We start from the raw sequence: 26,146 nt of genomic DNA, 5'->3' as shown, positions 1-26,146 counted from the left end.
GCAACCACAGACAAAAAAATATGTTTAATGCGGGCACAAACATGACAAATATGTTTATAGCAACCACAAACATGACACATATGTTTAAAGTGGGCACAAACATGACAAATATGTTTAAAGCGGACACGAACATGACAAATTTGTTTAAAGCGGGCACGAACATGACACATATGTTTAAAGCGGACACAAACATGACACATATGTTTAAAGCGGGCACAAACATGACACATATGTTTAAAGCGGGCACGAACATGACACATATGTTTAAAGCGGACATGAACATGACACATGTGTTTAAAGCGGACACGAACATGACACATATTCTGAAAGCGGACACGAACATGACAAATATGTTTAAAGCGGACACGAACATGACAAATATGTTTAAAGCGGGCACAGACATGACAAATATGTTTAAAGCGGACACAAACATGACAAATATGTTTAAAGCGGGCACAAACATGACAAATATGTTTAAAGCGGACACAAACATGACAAATATGTTTAAAGCGGGCACAAACATAACAAATATGTTTAAAAAGCGGGCACAAACATGACACATATGTTTAAAGCAGACACAAACATGACACATATGTTTAAAGCGGACACAAACATGACAAATATGTTTATAGTGAACACAAACATGAAAAATATGTTTATAGCAAACTCCAACATAACACATATGTTTATACCTGTTTATTTTTTTTTGTGATTGTCCCAAGTCAGTGGTACTAGTTTTTTGCTGTTTACACTAATTTTTCTTAGCATAAATGAGGATGTTTATTTTCTCTTTAGAAATGTTTGCCAGGGCCTTTTTAGCTTCCTTCCTGTATAAGGTTGCTCATTGTGGAAGGAGGTGACATAAAATTCCATTTTCTCTGTTTGGTCATCGGTGGATAGCTGTCTAATTGGTATTCTTAACACATCTTCTTATTGTTTTCTTTTTGTTAGACAGGAATGACTAGTATTGGCTGAAATGATACACAGCCACCTTTCCTTGTAATTGTACTTTACCTTAAAAAACTTTAATTCTTCTATGACAGCTTCATGTTCTTCACACTGTTGTAAATTAGGGATATTACTGTATCTATAAAACATCAAATAAATCAAGACATTAGGACCAGCATTTATTACCATGCTTGTATAATCAATCACAAAAATTAATTTGTCAAACCAATGAAATTTTTGTTGCTATTTTTTTCAGGACACCAAATATGAGCTTCATGGAATATGGTATCTGTGTGTATTTGAGCATTCCTTATTCTAATATGAGTTTTCACATACATCACTCATTGACTTCTTTTTTTGTGCAATACTCATACATTCTTTCCTAAATGGCCATGGCCACGAGAGAATGCAGACACAACATATAATATAATGCAAGCAACCAATTTGTGTACATTTTTCCTCATTTTTCAACAGCAGCTCTGTATTGCATGAATATTGCACACTTGAAATTGGGACTATCTAAGAATATTTAGTTGCAATAGAATTATAGAATGTGTATTGGAAAAAGTTGGCGCAGGACAATAGAAATCAGACAGATGACTTATGTTAATCAAGAAAAATCTCTGAGATATTTTGCCCTATTAAGCTCATATATAATTAATTATAAATTACATTAACATTTTCTTATCTTTGTTTCAATAAGATTTGACATATAAAATTTAAAACATTTTCACATGTGAACATTGACCTTGGTATTCATCCTATTGAAAATATCCAAATATATCTTTCTCGCTGTGTTGAAAACACATTGGTCAGCTGTTTTCTGCCTTTTGGTCATGTTGTTATCTCTTTGACAAATTCCTCATTTCTTTTTTTCGATTTTATAACTGAACTTTCAGCAAAACCTTATATATAAAAAAGGTAAATGTAATCTTCTAAAATATATTATTAAACATATTGAGGTTGATTAATTATTGCTTAGGATTTAGGTAGAGTGGTTACAGAATATTAGAGAACCTGTACAACATCAGAAGCAAACATCCATATAAATGAATCCATGAAGGTTGTTAAGAGATTATTATGCCAATTAATAACTGAAGATAAAAGCAGTAGATTTATAACAGAAAAAATTATGTTCATCAAAAGTTCTTATGGTGCAGATTTTCTGTCTTTTAAGTCTTTCTCTTTCATTGAAGATCAGAAACATAATACATTTATATTAGTCTTACTGTTGCATGTGGTTTCATATGGTTTATTCTTGCTAATTTAATTTGAAATGCATAAAATATATATGAAAAAAAAATACACAAAAAATGCAGGTAAATATTTTCAACTTCAGTAAAACATTAAACATTCATTTTCTAATTCATGCAATTATTACATTTCCAATTACCCTAACCTTCATCATGTTCACATCTGATTAATAATAGGGTGAAACCTTAATATCCATACGGATTCTGATTTATCCACCACAAAGTATCCATGGCAACAGCTGCATTCTCATAATCCTTAAATCGTTCATCTTTATTTTTGACACCTAAAACCCCAGCAGCAATAGAGAGATGTTCATGTGGAAGAACCAGTCCTGCTGAGCTGGGATCTATTGGTCCTAGAACTAAAATAAAAACAAACAAGACTTAAAAACTAATATCCCATTTAAGTTTATGCGATGGTCATTTGCAAAATATATAGGAAGTACTTAAATATTAATGTACAAGTATTCAACTAAAGACTTTTCAAATAACATAAATGAAAGATGCCTATTGACAATTTTGCACATTTAATGTTAAAAATATATAACCAGATGCTCCGCAGGGCGCAGCTTTATACGACCGCAGAGGTTGAACCCTGAACGGTTGGGGCAAGTATGGACACAGCATTCAAGCTGGATACAGCTCTAAATTTGGATTGTGATTAAATAGTTGACACAGCATAGGTTTCTGACACAGAATGAATGTGGTCTAATGAACTTAAAAAATTTTTTTTGCCTTTGAGCAATTCACTATGCTGTTGAATATTAATCCTCTCAAAAAAATGTTTGAAGAAATTTTCTTTTTATCTAAGTTCATTTTTAGATTCAACATATTAAAGAACCCCAAGGATTCAATTTTTGTTAAAATCAAACTAAGTTTAATTTTGGACCCTTTGGACCTTAATGTAGACCAATTTGAAAACGGGACCAAAAATTAAGAATCTACATACACAGTTAGATTTAGCATATCAAAGAACCCCAATTATTCAATTTTTGATGAAATTAAACAAAGTTCAATTTTGGACCCTTTGGGCCCCTTATTCCTAAACTGTTGGGATCAAAACTCCCAAAATCAAACACAACCTTCCTTTTATGGTCATAAACCTTGTGTTTAAATTTCATAGATTTCTATTTACTTATACTTAAGTTATGGTGCGAAAACCAAGAATAATGCTTATTTGGGCCCCTTTTTGGCCCCTAATTCCTAAACTGTTGGGACCTCAACTCCCAAAATCAATCCCAACCTTCCTTTTGTGGTCATAAACCTTGTGTTAAAATTTAACTGATATCTATTTACTTATACTAAAGTTATTGTGCGAAAACCAAGAATAATGCTTATTTGGGCCCTTTTTTGGCCCCTAATTCCTAAACTGTTGGAACCAAAACTCCCAAAATCAATATCAACCTTCCTTTTGTGGTCATAAACCTTATTTGGGCCCTTTTTGGCCCCTAATTCCTAAAATGTTGGGACCAAAACTCCCAAAATCAATCCCAACCTTCCTTTTGTGGTCATAAACCTTGTGTCAAAATTTCATCAATTTCTATTCATTTTTACTAAAGTTAGAGTGCGAAAACTAAAAGTATTCGGACGACGACGACGCCAACGTGATAGCAATAGACGACGAAAAATTAAAATTTTTGCGGTCTATAACCAGATGCTCCACAGGGCGTAGCTTTATACGACCGCAGAGGTTGAACCCTGAACGGTTGGGGCAAGTATGGACACAACATTCAAGCTGGATTCAGCTCTAAATTTGGATTGTGATTAAATAGTTGACACAGCATAGGTTTCTGACACAGAATGAATGTGTTCTAATGAACTTAAAATTTTTGTTTTCTCTTAGAGCAATTCACTATGCTGTTGAATATTAATCCTCTCAAAAAAATGTTTGAAGAAATTTTCTTTTTTATTTATGAAATTTCAAATGAGAAAAATTGAACCCAATTTTTTTAATCACATCCCCCTTTCCCTTATTCCAAAACTAATCTCAATTAAAATTTCTAATGGAGTTTGCAACAATAACTTAACTCATTTAAATACATCATAAAATATTAAGATGTAAAAAAACTGCTTGTTATCACTGAATGGTAAAGATTATTTTAATTTATCAGTTGGTAGTAAAAAGTGAATATACATTGTATATTGTATATAACAAAGATTTAAGTTGATTCTGGACAAAGAAAGATAACTCCAATTAAAAAAAAATCTTGCTATTGCACAATATTTTGCAATTAGATATTTCTTGCTTACTATTCTGGACAAAGAAAGATAACTCTAATTAAAAAAAAATTTGCTATTTCACAATATTGTGCAATTAGATATTTCTTGCCATTGTGCAATACTGTGCAATTGAAAAGACTTGCTATTGCACAATACTTAATATAATAATCTTAGATCCTGATTTGGACCAACTTGAAAACTGGGCCCATAATAAAAAATTTAAGTACATTTTTGGATTCAGCATATCAAAGAACCCCAAGATTTCAATTTTTGTTAAAATCAGACTAAGTTTAATTTTGGACCCTTTGGACTTTAGTGTAGACCAATTTGAAAACAGGACCAAAAATGAAGAATCTACATACACAGTTAGATTTGGTATATCAAAGAACCCCATTTATTCAATTTTTGATGAAATCAAACAAAGTTTAATTTTGGACCCCGATTTGGACCAACTTGAAAACTGGGCCAATAATCAAGAATCTAAGTACATTTTTAGATTCAGCATATCAAAGAACCTAACTGATTCATTTTTTGTCAAAATCAAACTAAGTTTAATTTTGGACCCTTTGGACCTTAATGTAGACCAATTTGAAAACGGGACCAAAAGTTAAGAATCTACATACACAGTCATGACAGTTAGATTCGGCATATCAAAGAACCCCAATTATTCAATTTGGATGAAATCAAACAAAGTTTAATTTTGGACCCTTTGGGCCCCTTATTCTGTTGGGACCAAAACTCCCAAAATCAATACCAACCTTCCTTTATGGTCATAAACCTTGTGTTTAAATTTCATAGATTTCTATTTACTTATACTAACGTTATGGTGCGAAAACCAAGAAAAATGCTTATTTGGGTCCCTTTTTGGCCCCTAATTCCTAAACTGTTGGGACCTAAACTCCCAAAATCAATACCAACCTTCCTTTTGTAGTCATTAACATTGTGTTTAAATTTCATTGATTTCTATTTACTTAAACTAAAGTTATTGTGCGAAAACCAAGAATAATGCTTATTTGGGCCCTTTTTTGGCCCCTAATTCCTAAACTGTTGAAACCAAAACTCCCAAAATCAATCCCAACCGTTCTTTTGTGGTCATAAACCTTGTGTCAAAATTTCATAGATTTCTATTAACTTAAACTAAAGTTATAGTGCGAAAACCAAGAAAATGCTTATTTGGGTCCTTTTTGGCCCCTAATTCCTAAAATGTTGGGACCAAAACTCCCAAAATCAATACCAACCTTCCTTTTGTGGTCATAAACCTTGTGTTAAAATTTCATAGATTTCCATTCACTTTTACTAAAGTTAGAGTGCGAAAACTAAAAGTATTCGACGACGACGATGCCAACGTGAAGGCAATATACGACGAAAAATTTTTCAAATTTTGCGGTCGTATAAAAATCTTATGGCTGATCTGTTGGTAAAAGTTTCATTTGGCAACACCACAATACTATGCCTGGCCTACCCACCACCAAGTTAAAATCTATCACAGCGGCAGTTTGTCTCATCTAATCTCATCCAATTATTAGCCAAGGATGCTTTCCGAACTAGATGCTCAATTTAAAGTACAAGTAGCTTTGAAATAATCTAATGCCTAATTCACTATTATACACGTGCAGGGAACTGTTCCATCACCATATTATATACATTTGGACACCATTGAAGGAACACATGTTATTATGACAATAATGCACTAATCTATGTACAATATTGTAAAAGTTAATGTACTGTGGCATATACATACTAAAATCTAAAAACAATTCATGTGACACAAAATATCAATGCTACTGTGACAATTGGTTTATACTCAGCATATAAATTTCTACTTTCTATTGTCGCCTTACACCACACCAGTAGACTTATAACTTTACTTTAATAATGAGCCACAACAGATTAAATTAGGGAGGAAAAAAAACAATTATTGAATTAACACAAGAGTGCACACACTGAAATGTCTCGCCTTCTTTACTAATCATTGATACTGTGTTGATAGTCCTAAGTATAAAGCTTTATAACAACTGTCACATAAACTTATCATTAACCAAGATAGCTAAACAAAGACCACTGAACCATGAAAATGAGGTTAAGGTCAGATGAACCATGCCAGGTAGACATGTACAGCAAACAAAGCTTCCATACAACAAATATAGTAGACCTATTACTTATAGTTTAAGAAAAATAGACCAAAACACAAAAACTTAACACTGTGCAATGAACCGTGCAATTGAGGTCATGGTCAAATAAAACCTGCGGGACTGACATATAGATCATAATATATTTCCATACACCAAATATAGTTGACCTTTGGCATATAATATTAGATAAAAAGACCAAAACTTAAAAACTTAACTTTGACCACTGAACCATGAAAATGAGGTCAAGGTCAGATGACATCTGCCCGCTAGACATGTACACCTTACAATCATTCCATACAACAAATATAGTAGACCTATTGCATAAAGTATGAGAAAAACAGACCAAAACACAAAAACTTAACTATAACCACTGAACCATGAAAATGAGGTCAAGGTCAGATGACACCTGCCAGTTGGACATGTACACCTTCCAGTCCTTCCATACACCAAATATACTAGCCCTATTGCTTATAGTATCTGAGATATGGACTTGACCACCAAAACTTAACCTTGTTCACTGATCCATGAAATGAGGTCGAGGTCAAGTGAAAACTGTCTGACGGGCATGAGGACCTTGCAAGGTACGCACATACCAAATATAGTTATCCTATTACTTATAATAAGACAGAATTCAACATTACAAAAATTCTGAACTTTTTTTTCAAGTGGTCACTGAACCATGAAAATGAGGTCAAGGACATTGGACATGTGACTGACGGAAACTTCGTAACATGAGGCATCTATATACAAAGTATGAAGCATCCAGGTCTTTCACCTTCTAAAATATACACCTTTTAAGAAGTTAGCTAACGCCGCCGCCACCGCCGCCGCCGACGCATCGCTATCCCTGTCGAGCTTTCTGCAACAAAAGTTGCAGGCTCGACAAAAATGAATGAGCTCATCGCAAACTGCCAAAAGTTACTATATTATCCTGCAATGGTGGTTAGTGGTTCACCTCAAGGACATTTTTTTTCTTTTTTTTATTACCGTGTATTGTCAAGCTTGGTTACTCACAATTGTTTCTCAGTCACTGAATGTACCATTTTGTTCCATACTAAAGCTGCTGACCCTGTCTGTTTATGTGGACATTAAAATTCCCAATGGCGTCAAAACCATGTGATGCATTGAACAGGTCAGGAATAACCACCAATTGGTGGATTATACCTCAATTGACGTATAATCCACCAATTGACATATATGGGTATAGACCAATTGACGTATAATGCAGTTTTTTTTGTAATAAAATGCTAGTGTGAGATAGGAGCATGATTTTTCAACTTGCAATCTATTTTATTACCCTTATTGAGTCCTCAAAAAGTTTCAGTTTTGTCAAAGCCTGCTGCATCTCTTGAGAATGCATGTGTACAACAATTCTTTTGTTGAAACATTTGTATTCTTGACCATGATAGACTTTTGATAATGAAAGTCAGGTATTAACAAAGAGCTCCATTCACCTGTGGAGTTGTACTCATGATCACTTGACTGCACACAGTATTTATGCCCATTGACAGGTGATTAGTGGTTAATTTACCAATCAAGAATTGACAAGATAACAATAGAAGAAACTGCAAATACAATTATTGATTACAGTGACTTGACTGTTAGTGTTGCTATTCACCAATTGCAACTCATTCAAAATTTTGACGCAATTGCAATTTGTTTTATTAAATCAAATTGTTCAACTGGTCAAAAATTTGAACAAACTGTTCAGCCAAAATGTGAAAGTGCAAAGTGATAAAATAAATCATACTTACAATCCTATGAGTCTGTAACTCCACTGTATTGATCAGTCTATCAATCTGTATAGTTATATTATTGCCATTACCATACTAAAGGTGAACTGTTTTATTTTGAATTGCTATAAAAATGTCAAAACTAAGCTTTTATAGAGTTTTTCTTTCGAAAAGTATTCTATATTTATAAGAATCACACACTATGTGAATAAAAACATTTCATATTCAGTAAAATATTTGAAATTGCAATATGTTTGTAGGAAGGGGAGATAATCGCTTTTTGGTTTCAAAAAGTCTTTATTCAAAAGAATAGTATTTAAGGTTATCTCCCCAAGGAAGCATATTGTTATTTCATACATATTTTACTGAATATGAAATGTTTTTATTCACATAATGTGTGATACTTATAAATATAGAATACTTTTCGAAAGAATAACTCTATAAAAGCTTAGTTTTGACATTTTTATAGCAATTCAAATAAAACAGTTCACCTTTAGTATGGTAATGGCTGTAATATAACTATACAGATTGATAGACTGATTTAGGAATTACATCAATACAGTGGAGTTACAGACTTATAGGATTGTAAGTATGATTTATTTTATCACTTTGCACTTTCACATTTTGGCTGAACAGTTTGTTCAAATTTTTGACCAGTTGAACAATTTGATTTAATAAAACAAATTGCAATTGGGTCAAACTTTTGAATGAGTTGCAATTGGTGAATAGCAACACTAACAGTCAAGTCACTGTAAATGCAATATGTTATGTGACTATACTAAACTAGGAATGTTTGACAAGTTTTCATACCATAATATGGTTTTAAGAAAACAATGCTCCATTTTGGTGGAATAATTTGCTTTGAAAAACAAAGAATTATACACCAATTGTTCTATATCATTATATGTCAATTGGTGGATTATAGTCAATTGAGGTATAATCCACCAATTGGTGGTTATTCCTAACCTGTTGAATCGTTCTACCCAATCAAATTGCTCTAGTGTCAATTAGGTGATTTTTTTCAGACTCAGGCAATCATACTATTTGTTTGTGGGATATTGCTTTGAAATAAGTTGTAATAAATTGGGGGTTTCTTCAATAGGAAACTTCATTATTAGCCATGAAATTCGACATCAATGGAATTCTATATGAATATTTACACGTGTTAAAATTTTCCTCATACCTTACTAAAAAATATAATTGCATAGAGATTTAAGGTATCTCACTCCATAGTATGGCTTGTAACAACTTGACCATTATCATTGATACAAGTTTATTGAAGTTACATTTTGCTTTTCACCTGCCCCGCCCCCTTCTTTGCAAGAAAGTGACTGGAAAGAATATGATGCAAATGTGGATATATTGTTATAAAAAGGTAGCTACCAGTCTGAATTTTCATGTTTTCCTCTAAATAACCTTTCAACCAAAAGAAAATATTTGTTAGTAGGACTTTTCCAGGCGCCTGGTTTCAAGGGACATAAGTCTAGTTTCACTTTTATTGTCGCAAAATCGAAATGTGGTAGAGAAAATTATTGACACTATTTTTTATATAAATACAAAAGAAAGTTTCAAAATTCAATAATTCACCATAGAATAAGATAACACAGCTTGATTATTTATATATTATTTAAACTTGAAGATTGTCGCAATTAAAAAAATACTGCCTATGACCGAAAAGAAGAGTCAGAACGTCCTGCACGTCCCAAACTATATTTGTATCTCTAAATACAACAGCAGTCAAAGAGGTAACCGAAATAGGTAAGTTTGCTTCTGTTATGCGTATATTTATTTTAGCTTAAAGATTTTATTATATGTTGTACAAAACAATCTAATAGTTATACAAGCAACAACAAAAAATGTCCAAAAAGGTTGATTGATTTTTTTAATTCACAACATATTTCGTTAAATTTGCATAAAACAGTTGTTTCTCAAAGTACAGATCTTCATACCTATTGGAATCAAGTGTGTTCTTCTTCGCCACTTGATCCTTTATTCATATGAGTCTAGACTTCATACAATAGACAATAGACAATAGACAATATTTTATTCGCACAAACACATTTACATTAAATGGTTATGGCATACAAAATTAAAACAATAAACTGACAATAGTTAATTAATTATAATTATATTAGAGTGACAGTGGTATTCACAGCGAAGAAGAAAAAGGCTATAAATATCAACAGTTTACACATTGTTAATGTTCATGAACAATTATAAAAAAGAACACAAACAAAAATTAGGTTGCATATTAAACAAAGTTACACAGATGTTCTTAATAAAAGACAATCATTAATATACTTTATGGTGATTTTTATAATGACTGGTAGACTGCTATTTAAAAGTACAGTCAAATGATTTAGTGTTATAGTGGACTGCAATTTAATAAAATTGAAATTAAGATTTTTATTAATATTTTGTATATAGGTATCCCTTAATGATTTATAGCATGGACAGATTGAGAAGAAATGGTATTCATCCTCAATTTCTTGTCTGTTACAGGATAAGCAAATGCGTTTATTTCTTTCAATGTTGGTATAACGCCCTCTTTCAATTGCTAGGGAATGCGCACTTAGTTTAAATTTACTGAAAACTGATCGGTCGGTTTTGAATTTACATATATCAATATATGGGGGCCTTTTTCTAATTCTTTTAGTATGACAAAAGAAATTTAATTTTTCACATTTATTGATAGAACAATTCATAATTTGATAAGCCTGGTCATAGATTCTTTGTTGGATACTATTTATGTGATATTTTAAATTAAAAGTATTAAAAAGTAAAATCACAAAAATACTGAACTCAGAGGAAAATCAATTCGGAAAGTCCATAATCACATGGCAAAATCAAATAACAAAACGCATCAAAAACGAATGGACAAGAACTGTCATATTCCTGACTTGGTACAGGCATTGTTTTACAATGTTAACCCATTTACTTGTTAAAATTAAATAAATCTTGATTTTTCAAGTATAATGACACATTTCCTAAACTTTAATATGAATATATGTATGAAAAAGTAAATATTTAAAAATATTTCTCTTATATATTCAAACAATTGTCAACAAATTATTTGTGACTTTTTGTCCTGTGACTTTTTGTCCTATCAAATTTGTGACTTTATGTCCTGTGACTCTCTGTCCGTTTACCGAAAAAATGTATGCATCATCATTTCAAACACATATTGAGCAAACAGGTGAAAAAGTATTTGGGAAATAAAAATCTAATGAGATGGTCACTCTCTCAGGCCTCTTTCAGTCCAACAGTAATCAAAATATCGAACTTTCGGAACATAAATTATTTCTATAATACCCTACAGAAATGACAGAACTTTAGGAAGTGCTTGAAACTTTTGATAGAGCAGGGATACAGGCATGACAGGCACACCTTCTATCTGGTAAATGATGTCATAAAGGTGTGCGAAGTTGACGATTATTTTCAGTGAAAGACACGATTCCAGATATGGCGTATTGAAAGACTATTTCTTGAATCATGTCTTTTACCAGGAAAAGATCTTCGAATTCCCACCCATTCTAAACATCATTTACCAGATAGAAAGCATACTGTATCCTGTTCTATTTAAGTTTCAAGCACTTTCAGAATCGTCATTCTGCAGGGTAGTCACTACCCTGCACCACAGGTACTTGTGGACAGGATACCCTTTGGGTGCCCCTGAGTGGGAATATCCCGAATGACCCCCCATGTAGTTTAATTTTGATTTATTGTTTATTAAACGTTTATTTAAATTGTTTTCACTGGGAATATATGTCGAAGTTACTGACAAACAGCATTTGAGATTTTTGCCAGTCGACTGATATGTATTTATGCTGATTGTGAGATTTTTGCCAGTCGACTGATATGGATACAGTATGCTTTCTATCTGGTAAATGATGTTTAGAATGGGTGGGAATTCGAAGATCTTTTCCTGGTAAAAGACATGATTCAAGAAATAGTCTTTCAAAACGCCATATCTGGAATCGTGTCTTTCACTGAAAATAATCGTCAACTTCGCACACCTTTATGACATCATTTACCAGATAGAAGGTGTGCCTGTCATGCCTGTATCCCTGCTCTATCAAAAGTTTCAAGCACTTCCTAAAGTTCTGTCATTTCTGTAGGGTATTATAGAAATAATTTATGTTCCGAAAGTTCGATATTTTGATTACTGTTGGACTGAAAGAGGCCTGAGAGAGTGACCATCTCATTAGATTTTTATTTCCCAAATACTTTTTCACCTGTTTGCTCAATATGTGTTTGAAATGATGATGCATACATTTTTTCGGTAAACGGACAGAGAGTCACAGGACATAAAGTCACAAATTTGATAGGACAAAAAGTCACAGGACAAAAAGTCACAAATAATTTGTTGACAATTGTTTGAATATATAAGAGAAATATTTTTAAATATTTACTTTTTCATACATATATTCATATTAAAGTTTAGGAAATGTGTCATTATACTTGAAAAATCAAGATTTATTTAATTTTAATCAGGCAAAAGATATATTTCTTGGCACCATGAAGCCATTTAAGTGCCAAACCACTTTGACATTTTGTTTTTTTTAACAATTATTTGATCATCTTTGATATTTTTTTGATAAATTTTGTTAACAAAGTTGGTTTATATACAATAGTTCAAGAAAAATACAAAAATAATTTTGTAGAAATAAGCGGTTTTTATTCAAAGAAAATAATCAGAAAAAATGAATTGTGACTTTTTGTCCTGTGACTTTTTGTCCGTGACTCTTTGTCCATGACTTTTTGTCCTGTGACTTTCTGTCCTACATTCTTTTTTTTCATGTGGTGATGGAAGTTACATGACAGATTCGTCTGAAAACCGTATCCTGGAACTGGCCTATGAATGAAAAGGTGCTAGTATTATTCTTAACTGACTTTAAGTTCCACTATATTGATGTCTTCAAGTGTGTGCCCTCCCCATGCCCCCTAGACAATTTTGATACCTGTAAATAATGTTACTCCTGAAATTTATTCGCAGCGCAACATTTAAACCAATTTTACTTGTCTTTGCTAGGAGGGAAATGATAACATTGTATGGATTTTTTTTATTTAAAGTCATTTTTATTAGGGCCCTGAGGGTCACCCTATAGTGATAAATCTGTCCTTCAATTAGGCTGTCCATAAAAAATTGTGTCCTTTCTTTATTTAGAGAATTGTTATAATTTTATACTTTATACTCGACATGTATATTAGCCAACACCTTATGTCCTAATGTAAAGATAAAAAAAAATTACCACACATTATTTACAGCAGGCCCACAGAGATGCCTCCCATCTCAATGACATCTAGTTGGAACTTTTTGCAAGAACTTTTTTGGAAATTACTATTGAAAGAGTCTTTGCTAAAACAGAACAAATGGTGAAAAGATAAAGTTTTCAATTTTTACAAGGGAGGTAATATTTTGATACTTAAGATTCCCAACTCAGTGCACCTTTTAGATGTCATTATTGACTGTTTTGGGTTTTTTTTTTGAGTAAAAATTGAATTTGTGCCATCAAAACCCTTATGTGATGAGAAAAGCTTTTTTCAACTGATTTTTTAGTTCATTCATATGTTGTACTGATACACCCACGGGGGGGGGGGGGGGTAACTTCGATATTTTTTTGGTAGGGATGTGCCATTTTTTGCCTCAAAAAACGTACCCATTTTAATATAACATTCACTGAAATTCAGTACCTATAGTTATATAAATATTTAAGAAAGAATGACCTATACTTATATACAATATTTAAAATATGACCCATGCTTATATAAGCACTAACTCATCATCACTCATAATTCATAAATATACCAGCTACCCTTAAGTTTTTATATATGAATTGACATCGTTTGGTGCATATTTATATATGATATGTAGATCATACCCCAAATCAATATACAGTTATCAAACATAAATGCATTTTAATATAGGATGTCATTAAAAAGGAGGGTCATTTTTATATAAAATCTCGCAAAATTATGACCCATATTTTTGGCACATCCCCGTATACCCAATAATAGGAAGTAACCCCCCCGTGGATACACCACTACTTCTGAGATGCAAAAAACATAGTGCATTGAGCAGTAGTTTACATCCTACCCCTATGAAAATTTCCAGAAATTTATTCAAGACACAAATACTTGGATAGTAAAGTTACAAAATTGGTTGCCATGGTCACTGAACAAAAATTCTATATAGAATTGAAAAATGAAGGAGATTTCAGAATAAAGAGATAAAAATCAGTTGCAATTTATTTTCTGACACAAACATAATCTATGGATGGGGCTTTTGCTTAGTTGTTATGTTAATACCCCAAATCTCATTTTTATGCCCCACCTACGATAGTAGAGGGGCATTATGTTTTCTGGTCTGTGCGTCCGTTCGTCCGTCTGTTCGTTCGTCCGTTCGTCCGTTCGTCCGTCTGTCCCGCTTCAGGTTAAAGTTTTTGGTCAAGGTAGTTTTTGATGAAGTTGAAGTCCAATCAACTTGAAACTTAGTATACATGTGCCCTATGATATGATCTTTCTAATTTAAATGCCAAATTATAGTTTTGACCCCAATTTTACAGTTCACTGAACATAGAAAATGATAGTGCAAATTTCAGGTTAAAGTTTTTGGTCAAGGTAGTTTTTGATGAAGTTGAAGTCCAATTAACTTGGAACTTAGTATACATGTGCCCTATGATATGATCTTTCTAATTTAAATGCCAAGTTATAGTTTTGACCCCAATTTTACGGTTCACTGAACATAGAAAATGATAGTGCAAACTTCAGGTTAAAGTTTTTGGTCAAGGTAGTTTTTGATAAAGTAGAAGTCCAATCAACTTGAAACTTAGTATACATGTTTCCTTTGATAAGATCATTCTAATTTTAATGCCAAATTAGAGAATTTATTCCAATTTCACGGTCCACTAAACATAGAAAATGATAGTGCGAGTGGGGCATCCGTGTACTGTGGACACATTCTTGTTTCATCAGGGTTTAATAAGTTTAATATGTTTATATTTTAGGCAATGTGATATAGGACAAAAAGAGGTTGTCCTTGACCTCTATCAAGGATGGCAGAAGAGTCACAAGGTAAGCTTGATAATCTATTGATAGGTACAAGATGAGCACTCACATACTGACTAACCATTAATCACATTAACATGTTCAGGATGTTATAACCAAAAAAAATAACAATACTTCTTTTCTGTACAGTTTTTATGCCCCACCTAAGATAGTAGAGGATCACTATGTTTTCTGTACTTTGGACACATTCTTGTTAAAACCTAAAATACAATTTTCTAATAAGTGTATAATTGTATTCAAACACTAAGGAAATTAGGCATGAACATCTTTGCATAATCAGCATTAATCTTATTAACACAGCAATAAAATACAGTGGATTCCAATTAACTACAAAACGTTTAGAGAAAAATAATGTAAGAGAAATGTGCAATAAGCAGAACAATTTTATATACATGTATATTAAAAAATTAAGGTATAGTTTCAATACCTTTTTGGTGTTCAATAAAAGGACCCATTTCAGTCGTATAAAATATGAACATGCCATTGTCACTTGAACTAATGTTTTACAAACAATGAAATGTATTTTAGAATGTTTACTATTTTTAGTATGGTTTACTGGTATGTAATTACGTTCCTCGTTTACTTTTAAGATTTAATTAGAATTATTGATAATATACATCTGCTTTACAAGATATGCATCTGGTGGTAGCTCTTCCCTTTATGGCTAATACAAATATATGGCCCATAGATAAAAAACTTGGTACATTTTGTTTTGGGTATGGTTTAGATATTTTAATTTTGAATGTTTTTTTATGATGTTAATCATGTACAGGTTGACAAGATAGCAACAATCTGCTTGTTTATTTCCTGACAGACTTTATTTTATTTGAGTTGTCTCCCCTCTCATTTATTAACATGAACTTTTCAGGTCGTACAGATACCTATAATTACTTACATCCACTCCATTATTGCTTTGGTGGAAAGTTGTCTCATTGACAATCATACTACATCTTTTTATTTATTCTACATTTTCATGTAGGTTTAAGAAAGGATTTTTAAAAGTGTTTTTGAAAAGATTTAAAACATATAAATTTTACTTTTTATAAGTTTATATAAATTTTATATAAATTTTGTTGAACAATATATTTTACTTAGTCCAGATCAGAAAATTTGTCTTAATAAAATTAAGTTCAACATTAACTTAGCTTCTCTTCATCTTGACCAGTAACTAATAAGTTTGAACTTTCTTTGGATACTGCAGGGCAATTATTTATACAAGACAAAACTTAAATTCTGAGATGGCCATATGCATGTACATTTAGTGTTAGAGAGAAAGTATTTTACTATTGTTGTAAGATACTCCAGACTGTTGTTATTCACTAAAAAATGATCTGATGTGTCTGGCCAACAGTTAAATCAGCCAAATCTCCAGTAGAGAAACTACTCGAAGCTTTAATTCTTTACTAAAAAGTTTATCATTTGTTCACTCATGTCTATAATTGATATTCTTTTATTAAGTTCACCAGTTTATTTGGCAGCTTATTAGTTGACATAGATTTAATTCACACCTCTCAAGCCAAATAAAGATTTTTCATAGCCTAATGGACTAAAAAATTCTTTATTTTTGGTTGTCATGTTTTTTCCCATGAGTTCTCATGGCATAGCAAATGACATTTCCGATTGATATAAGAGACAATTTTCTAGTGCACCATAATGCAGTCAAAAACCAACATAATATATACATCCTATATTTCAAGTGCAGATAAAAATTATATCTGCTTATATATATATTACCACACAAATTACATTAGTAATTAAAAAATAAATCTTTACCCCATCGGTTCTTTTAAAATCATATTAAAACTAGAGTTTCTAGTCTTGTCTAATGTGGGAAATATGCAATATGACAGTCTGAATAGCTTACTGGCATATTTTTTCTGTTGATGGAATCATTTATTTTTAAAAACATCTTCTATAGAATGTAACCCTATAAAGGAAAATGTGATTAGCTAGATAATAATGCATGCATCTCTTGGTCTCTTGTGGAGAGTTGTCTTATTGGCAATCATACCACATCTTCTTTTTTTATATCACATCAATTCATATGAATTAAAGTTAATAATTTTGTGTATGACAGGTTTAGATTGCATGTGAATCTTGAAGTATCCATTGAAGAATTAAGTCAGATTAAGTTTCCTTTATGAAAATATCAGCTTTCTTATAAAACATTCTTTTCGTCCAAATTTTACCTGAATGATTTATTTGTTGGTTCTTATTGATTTTATTCTATTTACATTTAGATCATGTTTAATAAAGATAAAGACCAAAATTAAATCGGAGGGGAAATTATATTGAAAGTAAAACCGGTAGTAGATAGGGTGATATTCATTTGACAAGTGTAAATTGGTACTAAAACTTGTTTTTAAAGATGACAAAAATTGTGATAAAATACAATGGAAACAAACTTGATGATGAAATGTAATCAGCCTTATACCTGTAATTTGTTTTCCACGTTTACGATCCATTTAGGAGATCTGTAAAAATGATAATGAATAAATTCACTGTGATAATATCTAAACGACAATGAAGGACAAAGAGTTTGAGGAAGGTATAGAACTTATGTTACATACTCTTTTCTTATTTAACATACTCACATTTTCAAGGTTTATTTAACTAACCTAAAAATTGCATAATTCAAGTCTTTTGTGATTATTTAATAATAGTAACTGGTGATACATTTGTTTGTAAAAGAAAAACAATTGGATAAAACATGTTTAAAACAAATGCTTTCTCTAATAGAGAAGGAATGATAGGCACTATAAGTTGGCACCAAAAATGAAAAGATTTATAATTCTTTAATTCTTTCTAAATGTTTATTAAGGACCATACCTTATTCCTTAATTAGAATTCACTCTTATACCAACCTCTTTCCACCAAACAAATAATTTTTGTCTTTCACAAATAATACTGCATTCAGTTGATAAACATATAGAGTAAATCAAAGTAATTAGTTTTAGCAAATATATTTAGTATTATGCCTGGGCTTGGTTTGCATGTGCAAGTATTAAAAATTACCAGTACAATATATAAGACAATGATCTGTACTGAAATATTGAACTATTGAATTTCCTTATTCAACACACAGATGTTACTTTATGATTTCTGTTTAATGATAATGAATAGAAATTACTACTTAAAGTCAAATAAACTAATAACGTGTGTTTAACTTTAAAATAATCATGAAAATAGAATTAATAAAATCTGTTCAATGGTTAAACATACTATTTAATATAAGCTTTTGATTTTCAAATATTTTAGAGCATTACTGAAGAGACACTCATTGTCGAAATGCTGATCTGGTGGAGAAAAATTGGTATTGTTAATGTTATTGTATTTATCTTTGATGCATGTCACTGATATTATTTTTTTTTTAAGTTTTAGCTATGAAATTTTTTCAATATATATCAAAATGATGGCATTTAATCCACCTTGTATCTTGAATATTTCAGAGTTACTGTTGTCGGAGTACTGTTTACAACACCATGACAGTAAAAGTTCTGACAGCGATGAATCTCCCTTTCATTACTCACCGGTTCATAAGGAGACATCACCTCGCACCAAACTTATCGTGGACCACAGGAAGTCAAGGTCACCATGTGGATCACTGTATGTCCTGGCTGCCTCTGTTATGGCTTCACTGGGTGGAATATTGTTTGGATATGATATAGGTATATATTTTTATAATGACAAATTGCTGACTTCATTTGCTTTAATATTTTATATCAATCAATTAAATCAAAATCAATCATATTATGTACTTTGTGTAACCTATTCTTAATTTACTCTACATCATGTTTGAAAATTATATTGTAATTATTCTGATCATTTTGGGTACTCACTACTGTGATTGAAAAATAAAATATTTGTTTGTTTGTTGTTTGTATGTTTGGTATACTGATAATTTGACAAGATTATTATTTGATTGTCCAATTAATTATAGATAGGAAAACAACAGTCTGCAAAACACACATAGAAAACTAAGATTAAGCAACACAAACTCCCCTCCAAAAACAAGGGGCGGGGATGATCTCAGATGCTCTGAAAGCAGATATAAGCTACATGTGACATTTGCAGAGATTATTCATTCCATGATGTAACATTCGAGGAAAAAAGAACGGGATTGTGGTTTTGGCAATTGTAGAATATTTTGAGAATGTAAATTATGTCCAAAGTATATCTTTCTATAGGATAAAACATTCAGATCATTTGTAAATACCAAGAAAATATTTGAAAATTTTCATAAGCATGATACTCAAGAATTTTTTTTAATAGAACTTCTTGAAGAACTACTTTTCCTTATATAGATAGAGTGTGACAAATATTTCAATTAAAGAAGAATTTCTACTGTGTTTATATTTAACAGGTATTATATCTGGTGCTATATTACTGTTTATATTTAACAGGTATTATATCTGGTGCTATATTACTGTTTATATTTTACAGGTATTATATCTGGTGCTATATTACTGTTTATATTTTACAGGTATTATATCTGGTGCTATATTACTGTTTATATTTAACAGGTATTATATCTGGTGCTATATTACTGTTTATATTTAACAGGTATTATATCTGGTGCTATATTACTGTTTATATTTTACAGGTATTATATCTGGTGCTATATTACTGTTTATATTTTACAGGTATTATATCTGGTGCTATATTACTGTTTATATTTTACAGGTATTATATCTGGTGCTATATTACTGTTTATATTTTACAGGTATTATATCTGGTGCTATATTACTGTTTATATTTAACAGGTATTATATCTGGTGCTATATTACTGTTTATATTTAACAGGTATTATATCTGGTGCTATATTACAACTAAAGGAGAAGTTCTGCTTGTCGTGTTTCGATCAAGAGTTAGTCGTAAGCTCTATGTTATTTGGAGCTTTACTTGGATCTTGTTTTGGAGGTCAGTATATCATTAGCCATTAAGTTCTGCTTGTCGTGTTTCGATCAAGAGTTAGTCGTAAGCTCTATGTTATTTGGAGCTTTACTTGGATCTTGTTTTGGAGGTCAGTATATCATTAGCCATTAAGTTCTGTCTGTCATGTTTCGATCAAGAGTTAGTCGTAAGCTCTATGTTATTTGGAGCTTTACTTGGATCTTGTTTTGGAGGTCAGTATATATCATTAGTCATTAAGTTCTGCTTGTCATGTTTCGATCAAGAGTTAGTCGTAAGCTCTATGTTATTTGGAGCTTTACTTGGATCTTGTTTTGGAGGTCAGTATATCATTAGCCATTAAGTTCTGTCTGTCATGTTTCGATCAAGAGTTAGTCGTAAGCTCTATGTTATTTGGAGCTTTACTTGGATCTTGTTTTGGAGGTCAGTATATCATTAGTCTTTAAGTTCTGTCTGTCATGTTTCGATCAAGAGTTAGTTGTCAGCTCTATGTTATTTGGAGCTTTACTTGGATCTTGTTTTGGAGGTCAGTATATATCATTAGTCTTTAAGTTCTGTCTGTCATGTTTTAATCAAGAGTTAGTTGTCAGCTCTATGTTATTTGGAGCTTTACTTGGATCTTGTTTTGGAGGTCAGTATATATCATTAGTCATTAAGTTCTGTCTGTCGTGTTTTGATCAAGAGTTAGTTGTCAGCTCTATGTTATTTGGAGCTTTACTTGGATCTTGTTTTGGAGGTCAGTATATCATTAGCCATTAAGTTCTGTCTGTCGTGTTTTGATCAAGAGTTAGTTGTAAGCTCTATGTTATTTGGAGCTTTACTTGGATCTTGTTTTGGAGGTCAGTATATCATTAGCCATTAAGTTCTGTCTGTCGTGTTTTGATCAAGAGTTAGTTGTAAGCTCTATGTTATTTGGAGCTTTACTTGGATCTTGTTTTGGAGGTCAGTATATCATTAGTCTTTAAGTTCTGTCTGTCGTGTTTTGATCAAGAGTTAGTTGTGAGCTCTATGTTATTTGGAGCTTTACTTGGATCTTGTTTTGGAGGTCAGTATATATCATTAGCCATTAAGTTCTGCTTGTCGTGTTTTGATCAAGAGTTAGTTGTGAGCTCTATGTTATTTGGAGCTTTACTTGGATCTTGTTTTGGAGGTCAGTATATCATTAGTCATTTTAGAAAATGTAGATACATGTGTCAGTTATGTATCCTGGTACTGTGAATGTTATTAAATTTTTGACAGGATTTTATGACTGAAATCTGTCTAACGATTTTGTGAATTGTGGGTGATTTTTTAGACATATAAAAAAGAAGATGTGGTATGATTACACCGGTAAGTGTTATATACTGGATAATTTTGATATTAATCCATTCTTTCACATTATGACACTTATTTTTTTTCTCAATTCCCGAAATTCAACGGAGAAAAAAAATTATATTGTAGTAATTAAACCATTTTACAACTTTTGCCCACTGGCATTTTTCAGTTTTATCTATCATCTATCTGATCGACATGTACACAAGTCACTGTCCACAATGCATTTAGATAGTATCTAACATTTTTTTTAATAAAGGGAATGTGTTCTCGTAAGTTGTTAAAAATCTCTGCTATGATAAACTCACTTTGTGCGGTTGAATGAGCACTCACAATATTTTTTAGTCATTATGTCCCTTAAAAATATAAATTATATAGAAAATTGCAATTAGTGCTATCAAGCCTTCATTTCTATCAAGATTTTAATGAAATTTATATCAAAGATTTCTATCAGTTATGTCTTTTACAATTTCAATATCAGTTCAGAGATAAATTAGCTTAGAGGAATGACGGCCCTTTTGAAATAAATATATATTGAACATTTCATTGTATGCTAATTGATGTAGGATATTCATAAAAAAAAGTTTTAAAGAATAAAAATAAGTACATTGGAGAGTTACTATCCGACAAATTAGATATGTGTATTGGGGGGGGGGTCTTATTTCTATAAAATAACTTACTATCGTTCTTAACACAGTTTGTTTAATGAGATTTGAGGAATATCTCTTCATGAGGGAAATAGATAACAAAGTTTATAAAAAATTTATGCTACTCAAAAAAGGTAAAATCACAAAAATACTGAACTCAGAGGAAAATTCAAAATGTCCCAAACAAATGGCAAAATCAAAAGCTCAAACACGTCAAACAATTGAATAACAACTGTCATATTCCTGACTTGGTACAGGCATTTTCTTATGTAGAAAATGTTGGATTGAACCTGGTTTTATATTATAGCTAGCTAAACCTCTCACTTGTATGACAGTCGCATCAAATTCCATTATATTGACTTCGACGCATGAACAAAACATACAGACATAATAGGTAAAAATGTCAAAAATACAGCAGTCAACATTGTGTTTGAGCCATTGACCCATATCGTTCTAAATAGATGTCTTGGCCGGTGCTGAGATATGTTTTAAAATGTAGGGTTAATACTGACCCTCTGTCAAATCACCAACAATGGAATTGCTCCTATGAAATAACAGAAGTGAATCTAGAGGCAGAGAATTCATAATAATACTTTAAAAATATCCTGGAAATCAACTTTTAGATAACACTTTTGGTTAAACTAGCTATTTACATGTAAACACAGTAACCATATTTTCTACAAGTATTTGTCCAACTTATTTTCTGACATTTGTAAAATCTTGTTAGTGACATCAACATTTTGTTTTTTGATTGATTTTTTTTGTGCTAACATAGATAGTTTTCTCTTTAGGTATGATAATAGACTGGTTTGGAAGACGTTTTACCATTATAGTAAATGCTGGTATATTTACCATTGGAGCTGTTATAGCTGCTGGGGCACCTGTGTTCTATGTTGTGGTATATAGATATTGATATTGCTCTACAAAAAAAACTATGGGGATTGATTATTAATGGGTTAATATAATAAATATTTCATACTTTTTTAAGATAAGCAGAAGAAACCAAGAGGAATTAAAAGGGATGTTTCCTGTTTTTATGCGACCGCAAAAAATATATTGGTATCATGTCTTCGTTGTCATCGTCACCATCGTCCGAAAACATATGATTTCCAGACAATAACTTTGGTATAAGTAAAATAGAAATCTATGAAATTTAAACACAAGGTTTAGAACCACAAAAGAAAGGTTGTGATTGACTTTGGAGGTTATGGTCCCAACAGTTAAGGAATTAGGGACCAAAAAGGGGCCCAAATTAACATCTTTCTAGTTTCCAGACAATAACTTGTGGAAAGTTGTATGGATCTCTCTAAAATTATACCATAAATTTCCATACCAGAAAGGGATGGTTAGGATTGGCTTTTAGGGGTTATGGCTCAAACCGTTTAGGAATTAGTGGCAAAAAAGGGGGTAAAAACAAGTATTTCCTGGTTAATTGACAATTAGTTCAGTACAATGTTGTGTTTGAATTACCTCCCTTACGCTGCTTTTATATTATGTATAAAGAATTGTTGTATTGTCTTGAGGTGATTAGCTGTCAATTTATTTTTAGAACTTTCTGTTTTAAAAATGCTGATTAAGGTATATTAATTTTCACCATTATTATTTTTGTCATGTTCTATTTTAAGACTTTTAGGATGTATTGAAATGGGTAATTATGCAACAGCATGGTGTATTGCACTCAAAAAAAGGGGGGGGTCAAATTGCAACAGCATGGTGTATTGCACAAAAGCAAAAATGGAATATAAATTTAATTATATATCCAGTTCTAAGTTCTTTGACTACAGCTATTCTGTTTCAGAAACCTATTATGTGTCAAATATTTAATTACAATCCAAATTCAGACCTGTATCAAGCATGAATATTGTGTCTGTTTTTGCCCCAACTGTTCAGGGTTGGACCTCTACCGTTGTATATAGCTGCACTCAGGGAAGTTATTAATTATTATATCTGTTAAAGAATACTTTTGTCTTGTCCTTGTTGAAATTTCTTATAAATTCTTCAATGTCATTTTCAGATTAAACATTCTTTTTCCTTACAGGTAATTGGTCGTGTTGTATTAGGATTTGCTGTTTCTGTGTCAGCCATTGCAGAATGTATTTATATCTCAGAAATTGCACCAGCTGTAAGTGAAAAATATATGCATTATAATTGTTTAAATAAACATTTTTTTTTTATGTATATATATATTAGATCGTTGGTTTTCCTGTTTGATTGGTGTTACACTAGTAATTTTTTGGGGCCCTTTATAGCTTGTTGGATGTGAACCAAGGCTCCTTTTTGAAGACTGTACCTTGATCTATAAATTATAATGGTTCACTTTTATGAATTATGACTTTAATAGAGAGTTGTCTCATTGGCACTCATACCACATCTTTTTTATCTATTGTGTAAATCTGTTATCAGAAAATACATATTCAGATGAATGTACATTCTTTCATACATAAGATGGGGAGATAACTATGATAGTGCAGTCAGAAAAGTCAGGTCAAGGTTAACATAAATGACCTTGGCTTGAAGAGGAAGAAATATTCAACAAACAGGTAACAAAAAATACAGAAAAGGTTACACATATTAACACTAGTAACACTCAAAAAAAGATGTTGACATTTAAATTTAATAGCATCCTAAAAGATTGTATGGTTTTAACAATCAAAATATTAAAGATAAGATTTAACCTATAACAGAAACTTTCCCATCACGACAAATTCAAAGCTACTATAACTATAAGAACTGATTTGATATTATTTGTTTTATAATGACCAGGGGCAAATATTTCATAAATATCCAGGATTAAGAATGAAAAGTAATAATTTGATATTTAATGTACTCTCATATTTCTCACTGAAATTTTTATATTTTTTTTTAGAAAAGACGAGGTTTATTGGTGTCGTTAAATGAACTTGGAATAACATGTGGATTACTGATTGCTTACTTAGTTAACTATGCATGCATAGATATTGAAAACGGATGGTTTGTATTATCTTTTTCAAAGTATTCCCTTTGAAACTGAAAAATTCAAAATATTTAGTGTTGTCTGTCCATTCTTCTGTCTGTCCCATTTTCTTTTCCGTACTCTTAACTTAAGTTTTCCTCATCAAAATTATATGAAACTCGTACACAATGCACAACACACAGACAGAGGTAGAATTAAGGCAATGTCATGAGTTATGCCCATTTTAAACATAGAAAATTACAAAGCTTGAGAGTGAGCATTAGTGTCCTCAGATACATCCTTTTTTTTTATATTAAGTGATTTTCACTCAGTTATTAACAAATTTGATATTTGGGGTGTTTTTACTTCATGATAAAAGCAAATTCTGTTTTGTCAGATATATTGTTAGTTATATTTTACCATAGGTAAAAAAAAATATAGTTATTTGCCATTATAGAAGGTATACTTTGTTACCTCACAGCAATATGTGTTATATAGGGTATTGGGATGATATTTTCTGTTATTTCAGAAGATATAGGTTTGTTATTTCTGTGATCCCAGCTGTTATTCATGGGATTGGGATAATATTTTCTGTTATTTCAGGAGATATATGTTTGTTATTTCTGTGATCCCAGCTGTTATTCATGGGATTGGGATGATATTTTCTGTTATTTCAGGAGATATATGTTTGTTATTTCTGTGATCCCAGCTGTTATTCATGGGATTGGGATGATATTTTCTGTTATTTCAGGAGATATATGTTTGTTATTTCTGTGATCCCAGCTGTTATACAAGGTATTGAGATGACATTTTCTGTTATTTCAGGAGATATATGTTTGTTATTTCTGTGATCCCAGCTGTTATACAAGGTATTGGGATGATATTTTTACCACCCAGTCCAAGATTCCTGATGTTACATAAACAAGAATCTAAGGTAGGATGTAATTTCTTTGTTATTGTTATCATTGTCATCCTTTTTCAGGGAGATAAT

General features: G+C 31.5%; 2 protein-coding genes across 3 annotated transcripts in view; one reads left to right on the top strand and one right to left on the bottom strand.

Annotated features, from left to right (window-relative positions):
* Positions 1-9,778, bottom strand: part of LOC143058970 (N-acetyltaurine hydrolase-like) — a 34,359-nt gene extending 24,581 nt beyond the window's left edge. The window contains exons 1-3 of the mRNA XM_076232457.1: positions 9,670-9,778; positions 2,401-2,563; positions 1,015-1,087 (exon numbers count right to left, since the gene is read on the bottom strand). Of these exons, the coding sequence (XP_076088572.1) occupies positions 1,015-1,087; positions 2,401-2,563; positions 9,670-9,685 (252 nt within the window). The 5' untranslated portion in view covers positions 9,686-9,778. The remainder of the gene's footprint in view (positions 1-1,014; positions 1,088-2,400; positions 2,564-9,669) is intronic.
* A 177-nt stretch (positions 9,779-9,955) lies between these two features.
* LOC143058956 (solute carrier family 2, facilitated glucose transporter member 10-like) overlaps positions 9,956-26,146 on the top strand; it is a 29,825-nt gene continuing 13,634 nt past the window's right edge. Inside the window, exons 1-8 of one of the 2 annotated variants that reach the window (XM_076232437.1) lie at positions 9,956-10,044; positions 15,294-15,360; positions 18,804-19,022; positions 20,158-20,274; positions 23,015-23,121; positions 24,262-24,345; positions 25,090-25,193; positions 25,981-26,089. In XM_076232437.1, coding sequence (XP_076088552.1) covers positions 15,342-15,360; positions 18,804-19,022; positions 20,158-20,274; positions 23,015-23,121; positions 24,262-24,345; positions 25,090-25,193; positions 25,981-26,089 — 759 coding nt within the window. In that variant the 5' untranslated portion in view covers positions 9,956-10,044; positions 15,294-15,341. Of the gene's footprint in view, positions 10,045-15,293; positions 15,361-17,698; positions 17,903-18,803; positions 19,023-20,157; positions 20,275-23,014; positions 23,122-24,261; positions 24,346-25,089; positions 25,194-25,980; positions 26,090-26,146 lie in introns of those variants that run through there. The other variant, XM_076232443.1, reaches the window with a different exon arrangement.

This window comes from Mytilus galloprovincialis, chromosome 1 (assembly GCF_965363235.1).
Source record: "Mytilus galloprovincialis chromosome 1, xbMytGall1.hap1.1, whole genome shotgun sequence".
In the NCBI taxonomy this organism is placed as follows: domain Eukaryota; kingdom Metazoa; phylum Mollusca; class Bivalvia; order Mytilida; family Mytilidae; genus Mytilus; species Mytilus galloprovincialis.
Note: the sequence above shows the minus strand (reverse complement) of the source record. Positions and strands in the feature narration are given on the sequence as shown.